This window comes from Macaca mulatta, chromosome 13 (genome assembly GCF_049350105.2).
Source record: "Macaca mulatta isolate MMU2019108-1 chromosome 13, T2T-MMU8v2.0, whole genome shotgun sequence".
Classification (NCBI taxonomy): Eukaryota; Metazoa; Chordata; class Mammalia; order Primates; family Cercopithecidae; genus Macaca; species Macaca mulatta.
This window is the reverse complement of record NC_133418.1, coordinates 61,592,361-61,617,405: the sequence shown is the minus strand read 5'-3', so window position 1 is coordinate 61,617,405 and position 25,045 is coordinate 61,592,361. Positions and strand designations below refer to the sequence as shown.

The window sequence follows — 25,045 nt, the reverse complement described above, 5'->3', positions numbered from 1 at the left end:
TAAATTTGTTTGAGTTCTTTGTAGGTTCTGGATATTACCCTTTGTCTGATGAGTAGATTGCAAAAATTTTCTCCCATTCTGTAGGTTGCCTGTTCACTCTGATGGCAGTTTCTTTTGCTGTGCAGAAGCTCTTTAGTTTAATTAGATCCCATTTGTCAATTTTGGCTTTTGTTGCCATTGCTTTTGGTGTTTTGGACATGAAGTCCTTGACCATGCCTATGTCCTATATGGTATTACCTAGGTTTTCTTCCAGAGTTTTTATGGTATTAGGTCTAACATTTAAGTCTCTAATCCATCTTGAATTAATTTTCATATAAGGAGTAAGGAAAGGATCCAGTTTCAGCTCTCTACTTATGGCTAGCCAATTTTCCCAGCACCATTTATTAAATAGGGAATCCTTTCCCAATTTCTTGTTTTTCTGAGGTTTGTCAAAGATCAGATGGCTGTAGATGTGTGGTATTATTTCTGAGGACTCTGTTCTGTTCCATTGGTCTATATCTCTGTTTTGGTACCAGTACCATGCTGTTTTGGTTACTGTAGCCTTGTAGTATAGTTTGAAGTCAGGTAGCGTGATGCCTCCAGCTTTGTTCTTTTGACTTAGGATTGTCTTGGCAATGCGGGCTCTTTTTTGGTTCCATATGAACTTTAAAGCAGTTTTTTCCAATTCTGTTAAGAAACTCATTGGTAGCTTGATGGGGGTGGCATTGAATCTATAAATTACCTTGGGCATTATGGTCATTTTCACAATATTGATTCTTCCTATCCATGAGCATGGTATGTTCTTCCATTTGTTTGTGTCCTCTTTTATTTCACTGAGCAGTGGTTTGTAGTTCTCCTTGAAGAGGTCCTTTACATCCCTTGTAAGTTGGATTCCTAGGTATTTTATTCTCTTTGAAGCAATTGTGAATGGAAGTTCATTCATGATTTGGCTCTCTGTTTGTCTGTTACTGGTGTATAAGAATGCTTGTGATTTTTGCACATTGATTTTGTATCCTGAGACTTTGCTGAAGTTGCTTATCAGCTTAAGGAGATTTTGGGCTGAGACGATGGGGTTTTCTAAATATACAATCATGTTATCTGCAAACAGGGACAATTTGACTTCTTCTTTTCCTAACTGAATACCCTTGATTTCTTTCTCTTGCCTGATTGCCCTAGCCAGAACTTCCAACACTATGTTGAATAGGAGTGGTGAGAGAAGGCATCCCTGTCTTGTGCCAGTTTTCAAAGGGAATTTTTCCAGTTTTTGCCCATTCATTATGATATTGGCTGTGGGTTTGTCATAAATAGCTCTTATGATTTTGAGATACGTTCCATCAATACCGAATTTATTGAGCATTTTTAGCATGAAGGGCTGTTGAATTTTGTCAAAGGCCTTTTCTGCATCTATTGAGATAATCATGTGGTTTTTGTCTTTGGTTCTGTTTATATGCTGGATTACGTTTATTGATTTGCGAATGTTGAACCAGCCTTGCATCCCAGGGATGCCCACTAGATCATGGTGGATAAGCTTTTTGATGTGCTGCTGGATCCGGTTTGCCAGTATTTTATTGAGGATTTTTGCATCGATGTTCATCAGGGATATTGGTCTAAAATACTGTTTTTTTGTTGTGTCTCTGCCAGGCTTTGGTATCAGGATGATGTTGGTCTCGTAAAATGAGTTAGGGAGGATTCCCTCTTTTTCTATTGATTGGAGTAGTTTCAGAAGGAATGGTACCAGCTCCTTGTACCTCTGTTAGAATTCAGCTGTGAATCCATCTGGTCCTAGACTTTTTTTGGTTGGTAGGCTATTAATTATTGCCTCCGTTTCAGAGCCTGCTATTGGTCTATTCAGGTATTCAGCTTCTTCCTGGTTTAGTCTTGGGAGAGTGTAAGTGTCCAGGAAATTATCCATTTCTTCTAGATTTTCTAGTTTATTTGCGTAGAGGTGTTTATAGTATTCTCTGATGGTAGTTTGTATTTCTGTGGGGTCGGTGGTGATATCCCCTTCATCATTTTTTATTGCGTCTATTTGATTCTTCTCTCTTTTCTTCTTTATTAGTCTTGCTAGCGGTCTATCAATTTTGTTGATCTTTTCCAAAAACCAACTCCTGGATTCATGGATTTTTTGGAGAGTTTTTTGTGTCTCTATCTCCTTCAGTTCTGCTCTGATCTTAGTTATTTCTTGCCTTCTGCTAGCTTTTGAATGTGTTTGCTCTTGCTTCTCTAGTTCTTTTAATTGTGATGTTAGAGTGTCAATTTTAGATCTTTCCAGCTTTCTCTTGTGGGCATTTAGTGCTATAAATTTCCCTCTACACACTGCTTTAAATGTGTCCAAGAGATTCTGGTATGTTGTATCTTTGTTCTCATTGGTTTCAAAGAACATCTTTATTTCTGCCTTCATTTTGTTATGTACCCAGTAGTCATTCAGGAGCAGGTTATTCAGTTTCCATGTAGTTGAGCGGTTTTGATTGAGTTTCTTAGTCCTGAGTTCTAGTTTGATTGCACTGTAGTCTGAGAGACAGTTTGTTATAATTTCTGTTCTTTTACCTTTGCTGAGGAGTGCTTTACCTCCAATTATGTGGTCAATTTTGGAATACGGGTGATGTGGTGCTGAGAGGAATGTATATTCTGTTGATTTGGGGTGGAGAGTTCTGTAGATGTCTATTAGGTCTGCTTGCTGCAGAGATGAGTTCAATTCCTGGATATCCTTGTTAACTTTCTGTCTCGTTGATCTGTATAATGTTGACAGTGGGGTGTTGAAGTCTCCCATTATTATTGTATGGGAGTCTAAGTCTCTTTGTAAGTCTCTAAGGACTTGCTTTATGAATCTGGGTGCTCCTGTATTGGGTGCATATATATTTAGGATAGTTAGCTCTTCCTGTTGAATTGATCCCTTTACCATTATGTAATGGCCTTCTTTGTCTCTTTTGATCTTTGATGGTTTAAAGTCTGTTTTATCAGAGACTAGTATTGCAACCCCTGCTTTTTTTGGTTCTCCATTTGCTTGGTAGATCTTCCTCCATCCCTTTATTTTGAGCCTATGTATGTCTCTGCATGTGAGATGGGTCTCCTGAATACAGCAGACTGATGGGTCTTGACTCTTTATCCAGTTTGCCAGTCTGTGTCTTTTAATTAGAACATTTAGTCCATTTACGTTTAAGGTTAATATTGTTATGTGTGAACTTGATCCTGTCATTATGATATTAACTGGCTATTTCTCTCGTTAGTTGATGCAGTTTCTTCCTAGCATCGATGGTCTTTACATTTTGGCACGTTTTTGCAATGGCTGGTAGCGGTTGTTCCTTTCCATGTTTAGTGCTTCCTTCAGAGTCTCTTGTAAGGCAGGCCTGGTGGTGACAAAATCTCTAAGAATTTGCTTATCTGTAAAGGATTTTATTTCTCCTTCACTTATGAAACTTAGTTTGGCTGGATATGAAATTCTGGGTTGAAAATTCTTTTCTTTAAGAATGTTGAATATTGGCCCCCACTCTCTTCTGGCTTGGAGAGTTTCTGCTGAGAGATCTGCTGTTAGTGTGATGGGCTTCCCTTTGTGGGTAACCCGACCTTTCTCTCTGGCTGCCCTTAAGATTTTTTCCTTCATTTCAACTTTGGTGAATCTGGCAATTATGTGTCTTGGAGTTGCTCTTCTTGAGGAGTATCTTTGTGGTGTTCTCTGTATTTCCTGAATTTGATTGTTGGCCTGCCCTGCTAGGTTGGGGAAGTTCTCCTGGATGATATCCTGAAGAGTGTTTTCCAACTTGGTTCCATTTTCCCCCTCACTTTCAGGCACCCCAGTCAGACGTAGATTTGGTCTTTTTACATAATCCCATACTTCTTGAAGGCTTTGTTCATTTCTTTTTCTTCTTTTTTCTTTGGGTTTCTCTTCTCGCTTCATTTCATTCATTTGATCCTCAATCGCTGATACTCTTTCTTCCGGTTGATCGAGTCGGTTACTGAAGCTTGTGCATTTGTCACGTATTTCTCGTGTCATGGTTTTCATCTGTCAGTTCGTTTATGGCCTTCTCTGCATTAATTATTCTAGTTATCAATTCTTCCACTCTTTTTTCAAGATTTTTAGTTTCTTTGCGCTGGGTACGTAATTCCTCCTTTAGCTCTGAAAAGTTTGATGGAGTGAAGCCTTCTTCTCTCATCTTGTCAAAGTCATTCTCTGTCCAGCTTTGATCAATTGCTGGCGATGAGCTGCATTCCTTTGCAGGGGGAGATGCGCTCTTATTTTTTGAATTTCCAGCTTTTCTGCCCTGCTTTTTCCCCACTTTGTGGTTTTATCTGCCTCTGGTCTTTGATGATGGTGATGTACTGATGGGGTTTTGGTGTGGGTATCCTTCCTGTTTGTTAGTTTTCCTTCTAACAGTCAGGACCCTCAGCTGTAGGTCTGTTGGAGATTGCTTGAGGTCCACTCCAGACCCTGTTTGCCTGGGTATCAGCAGCAGAGGCTGCAGAAGATAGAATATTGCTGAACAGTGAGTGTACCTGTCTGATTCTTGATTTGGAAGCTTCCTCTCAGGGGTGTACTCCACTGTGTGAGGTGTGGGGTGTCGGTCTGCCCCTAGTGGGGGATGTCTCCCAGTTAGGCTACTCAGGGGTCAGGGACCCACTTGAGCAGGCAGTCTATCCGTTCTCAGATCTCAACCTCCGTGTTGGGAGATCCACTGCTCTCTTCAAAGCTGTCAGACAGAGTCGTTTGCGTCTGCAGAGGCTTCTGCTGCTTTTTTTTGTTGTTGTTGTTGTTTAGCTGTGCCCTGTCCCCAGAGGTGGAGTCTACAGAGACAGGCAGGCCTCCTTGAGCTGCTGTGAGCTCCACCCAGTTCGAGCTTCCCAGCAGCTTTGTTTACCTACTTAAGCCTCAGCAATGGCGGGCACCCCTCCCCCAGCCTCGCTGCTGCCTTGCTGTTAGATCACAGACTGCTGTGCTAGCAATGAGGGAGGCTCTGTGGGCGTGGGACCCTCTGGGCCAGGTGTAGGATATAATCTCCTGGTGTGCCCGTTTGCTAAGACTCTTGGTAAAGTGCAGTATTGGGGTGGGAGTTACCCGATTTTCCAGGTGTTGTGTGTCTCAGTTCCTCAGTTCCTGGCTAGGAAAAGGGATTTCCTTCCCCCTTGCGCTTCCCAGGTGAGGCGATGCCTCGCCCTGCTTCAGCTCTCGCTGGTCGGGCTGCAGCAGCTGACCAGCACCGATTGTCCGGCACTCCCTAGTGAGATGAACCCAGTACCTCAGTTGAAAATGCAGAAATCACCTGTCTTCTGTGTCGCTCACGCTGGGAGCTGGAGACTGGAGCTGTTCCTATTCGGCCATCTTTCCTATATATCTACAATCCTAGCCTTTCTGAAATTGGTATAACAGGAAATTGCTGTTTCCTCTCAAAATGAACTGAGATGTGATATCAGGGACAGACACAGAGAGGGGTTCAGAACTACCTGTCAGATGTGCTATTTTACATGCATTATTTATAAAAATTATATGTAAGTAATAAAATATATTGAATAATTTAATCATTATTATACACCTTTTATTTTTAAATTTTTTACTTTGGATAATTTCAAACATATAACAAAGAGAGAATGACATTTGCAAACTGCTATATTACCCGCTACCCAGTTTCATCGGTTATCAACTCCTGGCTATTCTTTTTTTTTTTTTTTTTTTTCTGTGACACAGAGTCTTGCTCTGTCACCCATACTGGAGTGCAGTGGCATGATCTTGGCTCACTGCAATTTCTGCCTCCCGGGTTCAAGTAATTCTAATGCCTCAGTCTCCCAAGCAGCTGGGATTACAGATGCAACCGTGACACCTGGCTAATTTTTGTATTTTTAGTAGAGACGGGGTTTTGCCATGTTGGCCAGACTAGTCTCAAACTCCTGACCTCAAGTGATCTGCCTGCCTTGGGCTCCTTAAGTGCTGGGATTACAGGTGTGAGCCACCGTGCCCGGCCAACTCCTGGTTACTCTTAATTCACCTATATCCCTTCTACTTTCTCCCTACTGAATTATTCTGAGTCAACTTGAAGATGTATAATTTCATTTGTACATATTCTGTTATGCACAATTTTATTTTAAAATAGCTTTTAAATAATAATTACAACTTGGGAATACTGAAAAGCTGAATAGTTTTTTAGAAGCTGTTAGTGTAGTTAATATAGACCAGTTAATGTAGTTAATGTAGTCCAGTTAATGTAGACCAATAGATAGCATTTCTTGAGTTCAAAATGATCATATACATTATGCTTTTCTCTTAGAATTTAAATGTCTAGTGATAAACAGGGAAAGTGTTTTACCTGTTCTCTGCAGTCTTCTCTCAGTTCTCCGTCTAAAGTAAAAGATTAAAACATTAATTATATTAAAAATCTAATAAAGGACCTTAAGAAAAAGTTTTTACAACACTAAAAACAGAAATGCTGAAAACAGTAACAAATAAGTTAAAATGCTGAAAACTCTAGAGAAATAAAAAAGCAAACCTTAACATAGTATGAAAGTACCAATCATTTTCATACATATGTGTATGGCTACCTTGTGTTACAGTATTTACTATGTATAGTATATACTATAGTATATACTAGCAGCATATCACTTGAGAGCTTATTAGAAATGCAGAGCCATAGGCTCCAGCCCAGATCTGCTGAATCAGAATCAACTTTTTAACAAGATCTCCAAATTTATATATATTTATTTGTATGATCATTGAAATTTCACCTTTGTAATAATCAGGCAACTTGGTATTTTGTATCAGTCACAAGCAGTCTTATACCAACTAGAAATGCTCAGAGTTTTCTTATTTTTATTAATTTACTGAAAGTTCTTACAAGCTATAACATAGTTTTTCTGTTATACTTTGAATACTTAGGTTTCTTGAATACCATTACCTTCTGCATTACAGGTATTAGTCATCAAAAATCCAGAACAGATGTCTTTTTCAAGTTCATTCCTTCTGTCAATTATTTGGAAAAAGGATTAAAAAAGAAAATTTTAAGATTAAGTATAAGTTATAGATTTTAAAGCATTAAAATATTTTAAAATTTCTGGGTTAAAAATGTAATTAAAAAATTTCTTTGGAAACTTTCAACAATATAGTAATCATTTAAATACCATTATATTTAAAAACACAGAAAGGCACTTTTAATTTTTCCACCATTAAATATTTTACAGGACATTTCAAAGAGCAGCTAAATTAAACTTTAACATACAAATAATGTATTTTACATATGAAGTTTTAAGAAAAACAATCATGGAAACCAAATGTGATGCTCTGAACTCATGGTTATTACAAAATTAAAATGAATGATAAAGTTTTATAAACTTGTAAAAGTAATTCACTTTTGATATAGAAACCCTCCCGCCAAAACACAGAAAAAGAATAATGTAAATATCCAGAACTCTTCTCTGGATATTTAGCTCCACTACTTATTATTATGTATCTTTAAAAAAAATAAAACTGAGGTAATATGGTCTTGTGAAATTTCATGTCATCATCTTTCACTTATTATATATTTTTTGTTTTAAAATTTTTACTGTTTATATGTTAAAATTGACTTTCTTAAGGTATTGAGTTTTGTGAATGTTAACAGATGTTTAGATTCTTGTTATTACTATTACAAATAGAATATAGAACAGTTTCATCATGCCAAAAAAACCTCCCTTATATACTTTATAGTCACACTCCCCTCAACCTATACACCCTGGCAACCACAGAAATGTTCTTCATAACTATAGTTTTGACTTTACGAATGTCATATAATTGGAATTACACCATATAAACTTTTGTGACTGGCTTCTGTCATTCAGTATAATGCCCTGATATTCATCCAAGTTGTTAAATGTATATCAGTGGTTCACTGCTTTTTATTGCTGAGCCGTCTTCCATTACAGATGCGTGTACCAGTTTATTTATTCACCTGTTGAAGGGCATTTTTCTCAGTTTTTGAAAATTATGAATAAAACTGCTACAAGCATTCATGTACAGGTTGTTGTGTGAATCTGATTTTACTTTTCTAGTGTAAATACTTAATGGGATTGTTGAATCATATGGTAAATACATGTTTAACTTTATAAGAAACTACAAAACTGTTTCCCAGAAGAGTTGTACCATTTTATATTACATCTCATGCAACAATGAATGAGAGTTCAGTTACTTTGCATAATCCTCACCAGCACCTGAAATTGTCAGTATTTTTAAAAATTATTGACATTCTAATAGGTATACAGAGGTATCTCATCATGGTTTTAATTTCAGTTTCCCAAATAGCTAATGATATTAAATTTATTTGTTTGCTATTCATGTATCTCCTTATTGAAATGTCCATTCAAGTCTTTTGACCACTGTAATTGGGCTATTTGTTTTCTTACTGTTGAGCTTTGAGAGTTCTTTATATATTCTGGATACAACTCCTTTGCTGGATATGTGACTTGCAAATATTTGCTCCCATCATACAGCTTGTCTTTTCAGGGTCCTAACAGTGCCTTTTGAGGAACAACAGTTGATGAAGTTACCAATTTTTAAAAAATGGATCACGCTTTTGGTGTCTAGTTGGAGAATTCTTTGTTAATCCCAGGTCACAAATATTTCCTCCTATGCTTTCTTCTAAAACTTTGATAGTTTTACATTTTATATTTAGAGCTATGATTTATTTTTAGTTAATTTTTGAGAGTAATGTATGAGGTTTAGTTTGAGATTCTTTGTGTGTCTGTGTGTTTATAGATGTCCATTGTGCCAATACCATTTGTTGAAAAACTATCCTTTCTCCATTGAATTACCTTTGTACTTTTGTCAAAAATCAGCTGGGCATATTTATATGTGTCTATTTCTGGGTTATATGTTCTATTTCATTAATCTGTGTGTCTGTCCTTTTACTAATACCATAATTTCTTGATTAGTTATAGCTTTGGGGATGGCAAACCACAGTCCCTAGGCCAAATCCAGTTCATACATATTTTATTAAATAAAGTTTTATTGGAATATATTCATTTTATATTATCTATGGCTGCTTCCTTGCTATGATGACAGAGTTAAGTAGTTGTGACACACTATGTGACCTGCAAAATCAAAAATCTTTACTAAATGACCCTTCACAGAAAATGTTTGTCAGCTCCTGCTTTAGCAAAAGTCCTAAGATCATGTTTGATTCTTCCAACATTATTTCCCTTTTTCAAAATGTTTCTTGTTATTCTAGCTTCTTTGTCTCTTTGTATAAATTTTAGAATCAGCTTGTTGATATCTTTAAAAAATTCTTCTGGGATTTTGATCAGAATTTTATCAAATCTTTAGATTAATCAGAAATCTTTAGATCAGTCAGGAGACAGCTGACATCTTTACTATATTGAGTCTTCAAACCATAAACACGTCTCTCCATTTATTTGTTTATTTATTTATTTGACAGAGTCTCACTCTGTCGCTCAGGCTGGAGTGCAGTGGCAGGATCTTGCCTCACTGCAACCTCTGCCCCCTGGATTCCAGGGATTCTCCTGCCTCAGCCTCCTGAGTAGCTGGGACTACAGGCACGTGCCACCGCATCTGGCTAATTTTTTAATTTTTTAATAGAGACAGGGTTTCACCATGTTGCCCAGGCTGGTCTCGAACTCCTGATGACCTCAGGTGATCCGCCCACCTTGGCCTCCCAAAGTGCTGGAATTACAGGCATGAGCCACCATGCCCGGCCCATTTATTTTAATCTTCTTAAGTTTTTAGCATACAGATGGAATGTTTTGTTAGACTTATAACATAGTATTTCATTTATTTTGGAGCTACTGTAATTTAAAAAGCTTTTTTGGTTTTCAGTTGTACATTACTAGTATATAGAAATACAATTGGGCTGGGGCGGTGGCTCACACCTGTAATCCCAGCACTTTGGGAGGCCGAGGCAGGCAGATTGCCTGAGGTCAGGAGTTCGAGACCAGTCTGGCCAACATGGTAAAACCCCATCTCTATTAAAAATACAAAAAAATTAGATGGGTGTGGTGGCATGTGCCTGTAATCCCACCTACTAGGGAGGCTGAGGCAGGGGAATTGCTTGAACCAGGGAGGTGGAGGTTGCAGTGAGCCAAGGTCGTGCCATTGCACTCTAGCCTGGGCGACAGAGTGAGATTCTGTCTCAAAAAAAAAAAAGAGTTTTATGTGTTGACCATATATCTTGTGACCTTGCTAAATGCACTTACTAGTTGTAGGAACCATTTTGTCTGCAAAAAGGGGTGGTTTCATTTCTTGTTTAGTGCAGTGTTGCATAAGAGTGGTAAAAGTGGACATTTTTACCATGTTTCCAATCTTACAAGGAAAACATTCAGTCTTTCTCTATCAAGTAGGATAATAGCTGTATAGTATTCTTTTTTTCCTTCTTGGTAGAAACTCTCTATAGTTTGAGGAAGCCCCCTTCTACTCCTAGTTTTCTGTTTTGTTTTTTTTTTAATCATGAATGGGTATGGAATTTTGTCAGACATGCTTTTTATACCAGTTGATTTGATCAGTTGATTTTTCTTATTTATACTTTTAAAATTGTGGATTCCATTAAGTTTTGAATATTGAATAAGCTGTGCCTTCCCAAGATAAATCCCACTTAATTCTGGTATATTATTATTTTTATATATTGCTAAATTCTTAATTCTTGAGGATTTTTACTTCTATATTTATGAGAGACAGTAGTCTATAGTTTTTTTGTACTGTCTTTTTTTTTTTCTTTTTTAAAAAATTCCATGGGACTGCTTTATATCTTTTTTTGTACTATCTTTGGGTAGTAGCCTCAAAATGAGCTGGGGTGTGTTGAGTCATCATCTTATATTTTCTGAAAGAACTGTGCACAATTGATAGTATATTTTTCTCTCAACGAATTCACCAGTGAAACCATAGGGACCTGGAGATATCTTTTACAGAGTTTTTTGTTTTGTTTTAAACTACAAATTTAATTCCTTTAATAGCCATAGGATTCAGATAATCTCTTTCATTTTCTGCCAGTTTGGTAGTTTGTGGCTTTCAAGGAATTATTCCATTCAAACTATGTTGTTAAGCTTATTTGCATACAGTAGTTCATGACATTATTTTTTATCTACTTAATGTCGGTAAAGTTTAAGATAATATACCCTCTTTCATTCCTGATATCAACAATCTATGTCTTCTTTTTCTCTTTGTCTGACTAGAGTTTTATCAGTGTTGTTGATCTTTTCAAACAGGCTTTTGACTTCATTAATTTTTCTGTTTTCAACTTCAATAATATATGCTCTTTATTATTTCCTTTCTTCTGCTTCCTTTGAGTTTACTTTGCTTTTCTTCCTCTAGTTCCTTTAGATGGAAGTTTAGATTGTTGACTGAGGCATTTCTTCTTTTCTAATATAAGCATTTATTTGAATAAAATTCTTATTTTAAGTTGTGATTTTTTTTTCTCAGTTTATAATCTTTTCTGATTTCATTAAGACCACCTCTTTGACCTAGGGATTATTTAGAAGTGTGTTAATTTCTTTTTTTTTTTTTTTTTTTTTTGAGACGGAGTCTCACGCTGTTGCCCAGGCTGGAGTGCAGTGGCGCGATCTCCGCTCACTGCAAGCTCCGCCTCCCGGGTTCCCGCCATTCTCCTGCCTCAGCCTCCTGAGTAGCTGGGACTACAGGCGCCCGCCACCGCGCCCGGCTAATTTTTGTATTTTTTTTAGTAGAGACGGGGTTTCACTGTGGTCTCGATCTCCTGACCTTGTGATCCGCCCGCCTCGGCCTCCCAAAGTGCTGGGATTACAGGCTTGAGCCACCGCGCCCGGCCAGTGTGTTAATTTCTAAGTGTTTGGAGAATTTTCTCTATTTCTGTTATTTATTTCTAATCCATTCCCATTATGGTCAGAGGACATACTTTGTGTATTCTTTTAAGTTTGTTTTATGACCCAGGATATGGTCCGTCTTGGTAAATGTTCACATACACTGCAAAAGGATGTGTGTTCTACTGTTGTTGGGTGGAATGATTTTCTGTCACTAGTTCTATCAGTTGTTGAGAAAGCACTGATGCAGTCTACAAATGCAAATGTAGATTTGTCTGTTCCCATTGTGATCTCTATCATTTTTTCTTATATATTATGTCATTCTCTTGTCAGATGCAAACACATTTAGAATTGTTATGCTTCCTTGATAAATTGACTTTTATCATCTTTTCCTTCTTTCCTAGTGTCCCAAGTTTCCCTCTGGTACCATTTACCTTATGTCTCAAGAACTTCCTTTAGTAATTCTTTAATAACAAATCTACTGGAAACATATTTGCTTAGTTTTCCTTCACCAAATTTGAAGTTTTCAGGTATTCTTTGTATATATATATTTTCAGCATTGCGTTCTTTATCCTCTCCTTCTAGGGCTCTGATGTCATGAATGTTAGACCTTTTGGCATTGCCTCACAGGCCCCTCAGTTCACTTTTTTTAAAAAAAATGTTTTCTCTGTCATTCAGTGGATGCTTTTGATTGATCTGTCTTCAAGTTCATTGACTTTCCTGTGTTACCTCTATTCTGCTATTATCAAACCTATCAATGAGTTAAAAAATTTTGTGGGGGCCAGGCATGGTGGCTCACGCCTGTAATCCCAGCACTCTGGCAGGCTGAGGTGGTTGGATCATTTGAGTTCAGGAGTTCAAGACCAAACACGGTAAAACCTCATCTCTACAAAAAAAAAAAAAAAAAGCAAAAATTAGCAGAGCATGGTGGCATGCACCTGTAGTCCCAGCTCCTTGGGTGGCTGAGGTAGGAGGATCGCTTGAGCCCAGGAGGTTAAGACTGCAGTGAGCTGTGATTGCTCCATTGCAATCTAACCTGTGAGAGAGAATGAGACCCTGTCTCAAAAAAAACTTTTTTTTTTTTTTTTTGGTTAAATTACTTTTGAATTCTTTGTTTCTTCTTTGTACCTTCTATTTCTTTTCGATACTTGTTTTTTTTGTTGTTGTTGTTGGTGGTGGTTTTTTTAAAGAGATGAGGTCTCACTAGTTGCCTAGGCTACCCTCCAACTCCTGGGCTTCAAGTGATCTTCCTGCCTCAGTCTCCCAAGTAGCTGGGACTACAGGTTCATGCCACCATGCCTGGCTGGTTTCAGTAATTTTAATGATTGTTGGAGCTCCTTAAAGTTTGTCAGATAATTCCAACATTTGTCATCTCAGCGTTATTGTCTTTTGATAGTCTTTTCTCATGTGAGTTGAGATTTTCTGGCCGCTTTATATATCAAGTAATTTTTGGTATCCTGGACATTTTGAATATTTTAAGACTTGGTCTTGTTAAAATTCTGTATGTTATTTTTGTTTTAGCAAGCACTTATTATGTTTAGCTTCAAGTTACAGTGTTCCTTTGTGAGCTATGGTATGTCAGTTTACTTTTCAAAGCCTCTTTGCAGGGCTGTTTGTTGTGCTATTTGGTGATGTTTGCAGTGCTGTCAGTGTGTGTACCATCCAGCAGCAAACATATAACCTGGGTGATAGTTTATCTATCAGTTTAGATCTCAAAGTCTTTTATATACTGGTTAGAATCAGATCCACACATGCGTACCTTGGGGTAAGCCCCAGAGTTTATAAACAATTTAATGGGGTTGTTTTCACAAGCTTTCATGTCTGCAATCTCCTTTGGTGCTTTCTGGATCCAGGAAGCTGCATCTTTAGTTACCTTATGCTTCCATGTACCTCCATGGTTGCACTTGACTCTAGGCCCAACTGGTGGTGAACTAAAGGAAAAGATAACTAGTAAACTCGCCACAGGTTCAGAGGCACCTCAAGTTCTTTTCTTCTTCCTCATTTCTTCTGTATTATTTACTTTTCAGAGTCCCCAAACAGCTGCTCCAATATATTCTACCTAGGATTTTTAGCTGCATTCAATGGGTGAGACAGGAGGAATGTGCTTACTCCATCTTACCTGGAACTAGAACCTGATAATCATGATTTTAAGTGAGTATATAGTATCTGTTATTTAGATATACTGTAATTTAGTCATTAATTCCCCATATATATTTTTAGGTCATTCACTTATGTAACAACAATGCGATTAACATTTTTATGTTTATGTTACAAAAATGAAATTTAAAGTTATAGCACTTTTAGGCTTTTGTTATATGTTGCTAAAATTAGTTTCTGAAAGATTGATGCTGATTTACAAATTTGACCATCACAAAGAATATTGACCACAATTGATTAAAACACATCAAATGATATTTAAAAATCCATATGAACCTCCCCTCCCCTACTACCCAAAATAGTGGCCACTACTGGGGGTTGCTGGGTTAATTTATTATCCTAAAAACTGATAAATCTAGGGAGGTTATCAAGCATTTACTCTGCCTTTCGAGGTAACTGAATCGTTGATAAGGAAACTTTTATTATGTATAGAAGTACTCAAACTTACAAATGCAGGAGTTACAAAATTAGAAAATCATTATTTCACAACCCCTAATAAAATAATCTAGGCAATGTTTATCAGTGATTTCAAAAACATCAGGTGAAAGGTTGATGGGGAAGTTTATAATGGAGAATTCCATTAATCAGTCTTTGTCTCCCTGAAAGACATTATATACCTCATGTTGTGATGTAATAAGAAGCCCACAGTACCATCTACTATATATTACTTGGGACACAAAGCAACAGTTTCCCCAAATTTGCTTATAGAACCATAAGTAAGAAAACAAAATAATAAAAATGTATAAATATAGGGGATTTGCAGATGACATATTCTCTTCCTTGTTCCAGATATGCAGTGTATCTCTGGGAGGAAGCATACAAAGCTTGATGTACCTTGAACCATAGTTAATAGATATGATCTGTAAGGAAAGTATTACATGATGGTGTGAAAGTGTGTCAGGGCATACTTAAGGAATTTTCTGGGGCTCTGTCATATCTGCAGAAGGCAGTTCAGTACCCTTGTCTAGCTCTATTTTCACTTGTGCATGAAACAGCAAGACAAAAGCATCTATTATTTACTTATAATTTTTGCATGTATATATACATGACACCATATTCCTTATGTTGCTTTTCACTTTCCATAATTCCCTCTCTAAAAGTTTTAATTTCTTAACCTTTTTGTAACTCCTCTTTGACACAGAAAGGTATGCGAACCTAGATTCAAAGAATATGGCACAGAGATAATAAATAGACTCAAAGAAATAGTGAAAAATAGTAAAAGCAGATAGACATTTCTGGCTGTTCTGCAATAGTAGTATTTCATGATTTTGAAACACATATTTCAATATTTCATTATTCACTAACAAAGCTGCAGGAGGTCCATATCTGAGGATAACTGCTTTCAGAAAGTAAAATAAAAAAAGTCCCTAAAGTGAATCAATTTAAAATGGGGTTGAAAATCATAGTAAATGGTGACAATATAATCTGACTAAAAATAAGAGGTAAAAATATATAGATAAGCTTATTTTATCTTGTATTAATAAAATATGTTATAATTTCAACTGTTCATAAATTCATTTTTTTTTTTTTGGACATGGAGTCTTGCACTGTTGCCCAGGCTGGAGTGCAATGGCATGATCTTGATTCACTGCAACCTCCGCCTCCTGTGTTCAAGCGGTTCTCCTGCCTCAGCCTCCTGAGTAGCGGGGACTACAGGCGTGTACCACCACACTCGGCTAATTTTTGTATTTTTATTTTTAGTAGAGATGGGGTTTCACCATGTTGGCCAGGCTGGTCTTGAACTCCTGACCTCAAGTGATCTGCCTGCCTCAGCCTCCCAAAATGCTGGGATTATAGGCGTGAGCTGCTGTGCCCAGCCATCTGTGCATAAATTCTTAGATGGAACAGAGAGTCAGTTTGATTTGGAGAGTGGGGAATGGTTCTACTTTTTCGGACCAAATTGTCTTACAGTATGATATGGCATGTTTGACTTCATATTCAACTTGCACAGCATACAAGTTCAGAAAGACGGCCATTTTTTTCAAAAAATATTCGAGGACTTAATTTTTCTGAGGGATTGTATTAATACTTTGATAAATTCATCTGCAGTTTTATTATTATTGTTGAATTTCTCTTTTTAAGTTAATTGGTCTCAGTGCCTTTTCCTGATTTACCAGTAGTTTTACACGAGATCTGAACATTTAACATCTCTTTCACTGACTTCATGAAATATTGTTTTTGCAAGAATTTTAGTAGTTTTAAAATATGTTTGTATTGCTGTGTTGGGTATTTAAAGAGCTGACAGTCAGTGAAAATACTGATAAACTAATATTTCATAGGTGGAGATAAATGCTAGTCTTCACTGGGGAGGGATATTTGAATGGGGAGAGGACTGAGTTTACAAGTAGTTAACTTATTATTAAATATTTCATATTATAAGGACTATTGTTCTATGTAAACTCATAACTACAGGGTCTCAGATAATGAATATTTGGGTAAATACGAACCCCTATAGCTAAAAAATTATATCTTTGAATGCAACTTATGAAGTTTGAATGCTCTGAGCTTTGTGGGATAAAAGTACTATGCAAATAGTAAGTGTCACATGAAGTCCACTAAAAATGGTTAAGGATTTCAAAACATGTAATATAGATAAGGCTTTATACATGAAATTATACCTCATTTGACTTAGTTACTAAAAATAAAATGAAACATTCCAAGTGAAAACACTTCTTAAAATACATAAAATTTGGTGCTTTAGATTTTCTAAGGTTTTCATTTGTCTAGTTCTGGTACAGGAGAACTAACTGCAGTTCCATAAAAGAGCTGTACATCTATAAAGCAACTCATTTCCTTCCAGCTTTTCTTGAGACATATTAAAGCCACAATAAAATATAACTTTTCCTTCTCAATAAGCTTTAGTGGATCAGAAAAAGAAACTAAGAAAATAGGCCAGATTAAGCTGGAGAGAAAATGGAAATCTTTTTGTTCTTCAACTCCCATTGTCTTTCTCACATTATCAGTTTTCTTAAAAATAGCTATAGTCATTGAAAACTTGTAAACATCTTTAGATTGCCAAATTGATTATACCTTTTCATTTTTATGTTTTAAAAGAGCTTAAGATTGTCTTCTTTGAAAAGATGTTTAAAATTAGACACATTTAATCATATACCAAGGCTTAGAAAAGGATATCTCTAGTGAGTTTCTGGTTTTATAGGCAGCAAACATAAAGCACCTAGTGGGCACAATATGAACTTACAGTTTTATGTAATATACATTAAAGCTACCTTAAGAGCTCAACACACTGGAAATGCTTAGTATATTCTACATTTATTTCAGTTTAAGATACAGAAATGGACTTCCTAGACATACGCCATATGTTCTCCTCTCATGCCAAGTTAACAAGAATTAAAAGACTGAGATGAATAAACAAGGTCAACTTAGGCTGAGCCAAATTAGACAACAGAATAATTGTCAGATTTTCTGTTGGCAGGGACAGTTTGTTTTGAGCCAATCTTCATGAATTATAGGCTGTAATTTCTTTTTTCCTGGTAAGTCTACTGCCAGGCATTCTGTTGACAATTTCTTTGTTTTGTAAACACTGAAAATTTTCATCCATTATATTGTTTATAGGCACACACCAGGATTCTGAATAGATGAGTATTTTTGGTTTGTTCCAACTTAAAGGAAAACTGCTTAGACATGAATCAAATAAAATCATGCCAAAATTTAACAACTTTTAACAAGATAGTATTTCATTTGGAGTTTCTTATGTATGAATTCAATACTGGTTCATTATAATAGCAGGAAACCAACCAATATTGTAGTTAATTTCTAGCTGTAAATATCAAAGTAGATATATTTACTGCAATACAAGGTTTATTTGTTCTACAACAAATAATTTCAGACCTTGGAAAGGATAATCTAATACAAATGAGAAAATTGAGGCAACCAGAGAAGTTGACTTATTTGAAATATAAGAACTAGTTTAGGGCTGTACCTAATCTAATTATTTTTAATTTAGTCCTAGGATCATCCATTTTGTTTATACACTGTCTGACATGGTTTAGATGTGTCCTCACCAAATCAAATTTGACATATGTCAAATTGTAATCCCCACAGTTGGAGGTGGGACCTGGTGGGAGGTGATTGGATCGTAGGAGTGGTTTCTCATGAATGGCCTAGCACTGTCCCCTTGGTGCTGTTCTTGTGATAGCAAGTAAGTTCTCATGAAATCTGGTGGTTTAAAAGTGTGTGGCACCTCCTCCCAAACCCCTCTATTCCTCCTGCTCTGACCATGTGAAGTACTGGCTCCCCCTTTGCCTTCTGCCATGATTGTAAGTTTCCTGAGGCCTCCCCAGAAACTGAGCAGATGCTAGCATCATGCCTCCTGTACAGTCTGAGGAAGAGTGAGCCAATTAAACCTCTTTTCTTTATAAATTACCCAGTCTCAGGTATTTCTTTATAAGAATGCAAGGTCAGACCAATATAATGTTTAAGGTTTTAATTTGTTACACACAAATGTGTATGTATAAAGATATAATTTATAACAACACAAAGGATCTAGAGAGAGGAATGGAGCAATACAGGAGCAAAGGTTTTATATACTATTGATGTTAAATTGATATTAAAACAAACTAAATGGTTATAAATTAAGATTTATAATCATCAGGTAAACCACAAAGAAAAAGCCTCCAAAGAAACGACAAGGATATTAAAATTACTTAACACAAGAGAAGGCAATAAGTGAGGAATAGAGGAATAAAAAGCTACAAGAAATGTGGAAAATGGCAGCAAAATGACTGATGTGAATCCTGACTTATTAGTAATTACATTAATAATAAATGGATTAAACCCTCCAATTAAAAGGCAGAGATTGGAACAATGAATTTTAAAATAATCACTTTCGAATCTTTTAAGATATGTGACAGTATGTAAGAGACAAAGTGAGAAACTTTAAAAGAGAATTTAAAAAAATATTGTTTTTCTTATGTAAAGTAAGTGTCCCTCAATTCCTGTTGTGTTTTAGTTAGGAATGGGAGCTGAATTTTGTCAAAGGCTTTTTCAACATCTATATAAATAATTGTATGATTTTTATCAACCTTAGATCTATTAATATGGTATATGATATTAATGGATTTGGTAACACTAAAACAACCTTGTATTTTCAGGGTGGATCCAAGTGTTGGATTTTTTTCACTAATATTTTACTTAATATTTTTTACATGGATGATATTGGCTTGTCATTTTTCTGTAGAAAATTTTTTTTTTATTTTCAGTGCTTTGGAATAATTTATACAGCATTGGGAATATCTGATCTTTGAAGGTTTGGTAGAATTCTAGCCAGTCATCTGGGCCTTTTGCTCTTTTACAGGGTAATTTCTTAATAACCTTGTCTATTTCTTTTATGAAAACTGGTGTGCTTCAGATTTCTAAATTCAATGGCGGACACTTTTGGCAATCTGTATTTAACTAGTATATTATCTATTGTTTTCTAAGTTTTCAAATTCATTTGCACAGAAATTTGCAAAGTAGTCTGTTATGACTAAAAAGAAAAAACCCTCTCTTGTTTAAATGGTTAATTTCTCCCTCCTTCCTTCTGCCATTTCTTATTTTGTATGTTTGTGTTTTCTCTCTCTTTTTTTGATCAAGCTGGTCTATTTTGTTGTTTCAAAAACATTTATTTCACTTAACATAATGTTCTCCAGTTCCATGTAAATAAAGTTTTATTGGACCACAGCCACATCCATTCATTTATGTATTGTCTATGACTGTTTTTGTGCTACAACAGAGTTAAATAGTTGCAGCAGAGAACATATGGTCCATCAACCTAAAATATTTACACTGAAGCCATTTAGGAGAAAAGTTTGCCAATGCCTGCTCTGCCTCATTAATTTCTGGTTTTATCTTTATTATTTCTTTCCTTGTGCTTTATTTTGGTTTAGTTTCTTGTTATTTTTTAAAGCTTTTGAGTTAGAATTGTTCTCTTTTTTCATTTTTTTTTTCTTGTAAAAGTGCTTAGTGGTATCAATTTTCCTCTGATTATTATTTAAATACATCCCATATATTCTGATATGTAGTGTTTTATTATACTTATGTCTTAGAAATTTCATGTTGTATTTCTTCTTTCATCCAAAAGTTGTTTGAGAAAAAGTTTTAAAATTTATACAAGGAAGGGCATGTTGGTTCTTGTTAAACATTGCTGGTTTTATTACATTGTGGATGGAGAGTGTTTGTAATATTTAGTGAAATTTAATGATATATTTTGGCAAGTAACATACTTGTTTTGTAAATAGTCCATGAATTCTTAGGAAGAAAACTTATTCTCTTTTATCAAGGAATAGAATTTGATGAATATTCATAATATCTACATTATTATGTTTAGGTATTATTTCTTGTTACTTTTTGCTTACTTGATCTATTCTGTAGTAAGCATAGTGAGTTAGGCTGGGTGTGGTGGCTCATGCCCATAATCCCAGCACTTTGGGAGGCCAAGGCAGGAGGATCACTTGAACCCAGAAGTTCAAGACTAGCCTCGGCAACATGGCAAAACTCCATCTCTGCAAAAAATACAAAAAATTAGCTGCGTGTGGTGACACATGCCTGTAGTCCCAGCCACCCAGGAGGCTGAGGTGGATCACCTGAGCCCAGGAGGTCAAGACTGTGGTGAGCCATGATCATGCCACTGCACTCTAGGCTGGGCAAGAATGAGACCCTGCCAAAAAAAAAAAAAAAAAAAATAGTAAGTTAAAATCTCCTATTATTCATATCTCTCTATATCTCCTTGCATCTTTTATAGATTTTCCTTTATAAAGGTGGCTTCTATATTATTTGTTGTACAAATATTCTTAAGTGTTTTATCTTTGTGAAAGTTGCATTAATTGCTTTTCTTTGTTGGATTTTATGCTTTTGGGCTTGAATTCTATAATTGGTATGGTTTCTGTTGGTTTATTTTCATTTGCCTGAATATCTTTTCCCATTCCTTTATTTTTACCCTTTCTGAATCATTTTATTTAGATGTATGTCTTTCTTGCAGTACATAGCTGGATCTTGCTTTATGAGCACATTGAAAATCTTTTTTTTTTTAATAGGTGAGGTGAGTCCATTTACATTAATTGATATGACTGATATGCTAGGTTTCAACTCTTTTACTAATATTTTATAATTTTGTGAATTTTGATATATTTGCTATGTTTCTCTCTGACGTGTGTTTCCTTTCTTCTCACTTATTTATCACTTGAGCCCAGGAGTTCTGGGCTGCAGAATGCCCATTGGGTGCCACACTAAGTTTGGCATCAACATGGTGACCTCCTGGGAGCTGAGGACCACCAGGTTGCCTAAGGTGGGGTCAGCTGGGCCAGGCTGGAAACAGAGTGGGTCAATCAGTAGTGGGATTGTGTCTGTGAATAACCATTGTACTCCAGCCTGGGCAATACAGTGAGACTCCATCTCTTAAAAAACATAAATAAAAGTAAATGGTAGGTAGTAAAGTTTGTGGTTTTGTTCTAGTGGTTACCTTTGTACTTGTATCTTTTCTAATGCCCTTAGTCTCTTCTTAGTTAACTTTTATTATGTGGCATATGAGTTTTTATTGTATCTTTTAACTCCCACCTATTGGCTACACAACAATCAGTGAGCTTATTCTATCTTACTCTTTAACTCTCTGTTCCACTCCCATTTTCTAAAGCTGTATTACTTCTACTTAATCACAACATACAGTATTTGTATATGGGTCTTCCACCCCTTTTATCTTCTGTCTACATTTATATTTATTAAAATACAGTCAGTCCTTGTACTGACACTTTCTTACTCATCTCATGGTTAGATGAAACTCTTCCTCTAGTATTCCTCAAGAAAGGTTCATGGGTACAGAATTCCCTATATTGAAAACTGTTTCTTTTAGCGTTCATACTTGAAGGAGATCATGGATGACTATACTATCCTTGGTTCACACTTTCAGTCACTGAGTTTTTGAAAACTGTAGTTCTGCTTTTGCCTTGCCTTATATTTTATTTTTTTGAAAAGTTTGATACTTGTTTGAAAAGTTCAATACTTTTTTCCTGAAAGTGCACTTTGGGTGTCTGAGAAAAATTATAACAGAACAATCAGCTCCAAGAAATATCCTAGCTATACTCTTATATTTCAATGATTAAATGTTTAGGGCCTTCTGGTAAAAAGATCAAATAACTTACATAAGCAAAAGTACATGAATACATTTTGCAACATTCTCTTGGATTTTTAGTATCGAGTATTCTGTTACATTGTTTTATTTTTTCATTTTCATGGAATCCAATTATACAAGTGCTGTTGCTTCTTTGTCTTATCTCCCATTCCATTACTTTGTCTTGACTTTTTACTTCTCATTTTCTTTTGTTTTCTGCCATTTTCAATGTTTTTAATTAAGTTTTATAATGAGTTTATTCTCATTTGGGTACCCTGTAACTTATTTTTCATTTTTGGATAATATTATGCTTTTTTTTTCCATTTATTTGTTTCAGTGGACTTTTTTGTTTTTGTTTTTGTTTGAGACAGGATATCACTCTGCAACCCAGGCTGGAGTGCATTGGCATAATCAGGACTCATTGAAGCCTTAATGTTCAGGGCCCCAAGCAATCCTCCCACCTCAGCCTCCCAAGTAGCTGGGACTGCAGGCATGGACCACCATGCCAGGCTAATTTTTTTTTTCTTTTTTTAGTAGAGATGAGGTCTCGCTATGTTGCCCAGGCTGGTCTTGAGCCCCTGGGCTCAAGGGATCCTCCCACCTTGGCCTCCCAAAGTGTTGGGATTACAGGTGCAAGCCACCACACCTGGCCAATTTTCTTGGGGTCTTCTTCCATCCCTCCCTCCTTCTCTCCTGTCCATTTCTATTTTTCATTTTTGTCTTTTTCTTTTTTTCTTCTTTTTCTTTTTCTTTTTTTTTTTGAGACAGAGTCTTACTCTGTCACCCAGGCTGGAGTACAATGATGCGGCCTCAGTTCACTGCAACCTCTGCCTCCCGGGTTCAAGCAATTCCCCTGCCTCAGCCTCCCAAGGAGCTGAGATTACAGACATGTGCCATCACGCCAGGCTAATTTTTATATTTTTGGTAGAGATGGGGTTTCACCATGTTGGCCAGGCTAGTCTTGAACTCCTGACCTCAGGTGATCTGCCTCAGCCTCCCAAAGTGCTGGAATTACAGGCATGAACCACCATGCCTAGCCTCATTTTGTCTTTCTAATTCAGAGTGGGTTTCAATATACCCAGTTGCTTATTCTAATATATCTAATTCTGCCTGGTGTGTTGTTGTACAGTTTTCTTTGACATCATGATTGTTTTGGGGGAAGATAATTTTCCTTAATTGATGTGTGTAGTTTTCATTTTCTGTTACTTTGACGTAACTTCGTATGAAACTGTTCATCTTTTTCTTGTTTATTTTTGTGGTTTTGGCTATGTTTTGTGAGGTCCTAGTTCAGCAGGGTCCTCAGTAGAGCAAAGTCTAGGCACTTGTTACTGTATGAATAGACATATAGATGAATGGAACAGAATGACAAATCCAGAAATAAACACTTAACACCTATAGTCAGTTGATTTTTGATGAAGGAGCAAAGGCAATTCTGTGGGTAAAATGAGTTTTTTTCCTCTCAAAAAAAGTACTGGGGAAATGTGTATTTCTATGTTCTAAATAATGAACTTAGACCCTTATTCACATCCTACATAAAAATTAACTCGAAATGGACTTAAATTTAAGAGCAGAAGCTATAAAACTTCTAGAAGAAAACATGAGAAAATATCCATCTGCATTCTCAAATTAGAAAGAAATTTAAGTACAACACATAAAAGACAATCAAAAAAAGAAAAAATTGCTCTCCTGGGCTTCACCAACATTTGGAAACGTTTGCACTTCAAAAGACACTACTGGAAAATGAAAAGGCAAGCCACAGACAGGGAGAAAATACTTGCATATCAGGTATTTAATAAGGAACCTGTATTCAGAATATATAAAAGTATCTTACAATTCAATAACAAGACAACTCAACTAAAGAATGGACAACAAATTTGAATAGTTATAACAATAAAGAATGCTAATGAGCAAATAAGAAATGTTCAACATCATTAGTTGTTACGGAAATGCAAATTAAAGCTACAATTAGATATCATTCTTCACCCACCAGAATAGTTATAATAAAAAAAGATCAACAATATTAAATGTTGGTGAGGTTACTGAGAAACTGGAATCCTTATATATTGCTGGTGAGTATGTAAAATGTTACAGGCATTTTGGAAAACAATTTGGCAGTTTCTTAAAACTAGCAAATTAAATACAAACTTAGAATAAGACCCAACAATTCAATTCCTAGATATCTGCCCAAGGGAAATGAAAATATATGTCCACTTAGAAACTTCAATGTGAATGTTTACAGCAACATTATTCATAATAGCCCCAAAATGGAAATAACCCAGATATCCATCAGCTGGTGAGTGGATAAGCAAAATGTGGCACATCTATGTAATAGAATACTATTCAGCAATTAAGAAGGAATAAACTATATATTACAACATGAGCCTCAGTAACATAATGCTAAGTGAAAGACGCCAGATACAAAAGACAATGTATTGTATGACTTCATTTATATGAAATGTCCAGATTATATGATTTCATTTATACAAAATTTCTCTAGAGACAGAAAGCAGAGCAATGTTTGCCTCAGGCTGGGTTAGGAGAATGGAAATTAAGTATAATGGAACTATTTGGGGGTGATGGAAATGCTCTAAACCTAAACTGTGGTGGTGGTCATACAGCTTTATAAATTTACCAAATATCATTGTCTTGTATACTTACAATGGGTGAATTTTATGGTATATGTAAGTGATATCTCAGTAAAATTGTTTTTAAAGAAGTATCCAGACGTGGTGGCTCACGCCTGTAATCCCAGCACTTTGAAAGGCCAAGGCAGAAGGATCACTTGAGCCCAGGAGTCTGAGACCTGCCTGGGCAACATGGTGAAACCTTGTTTCTACAAAAAATACAAAAATTAGCCTGGCATGGTGGCACGTGCCTGTAGTTGCAGTTGCTCAGGACACTGAGGTGGGAGAATCACCTGAGCCTGGGAGGTCGAAGCTGCAGTAAGCCATGATCGCACCACTGCACTCCAGCTTGGGTGACAGAGTGACACCCTGCCCCCAAAATAAATAAATAAAGAGGTAGGACTTCTAGGTAGCTGAAGATAACAGCAGTCGCCTATGTTCTATC

At 36.2% G+C, this 25,045-nt stretch overlaps 1 protein-coding gene across 2 annotated transcripts in view; it reads right to left on the bottom strand.

Annotated features, from left to right (window-relative positions):
* Nucleotides 1–25,045, bottom strand: part of WDPCP (WD repeat containing planar cell polarity effector) — a 491,911-nt gene that overhangs the window by 28,245 nt on the left and 438,621 nt on the right. Inside the window, exons 16-17 of one of the 2 annotated variants that reach the window (XM_015112569.3) lie at nt 6,858–6,922; nt 6,273–6,304 (exon numbers count right to left, since the gene is read on the bottom strand). In XM_015112569.3, the coding sequence (XP_014968055.2) occupies nt 6,273–6,304; nt 6,858–6,922 (97 nt within the window). The remainder of the gene's footprint in view (nt 1–6,272; nt 6,305–6,857; nt 6,923–25,045) is intronic. The other variant, XM_015112570.3, reaches the window with a different exon arrangement.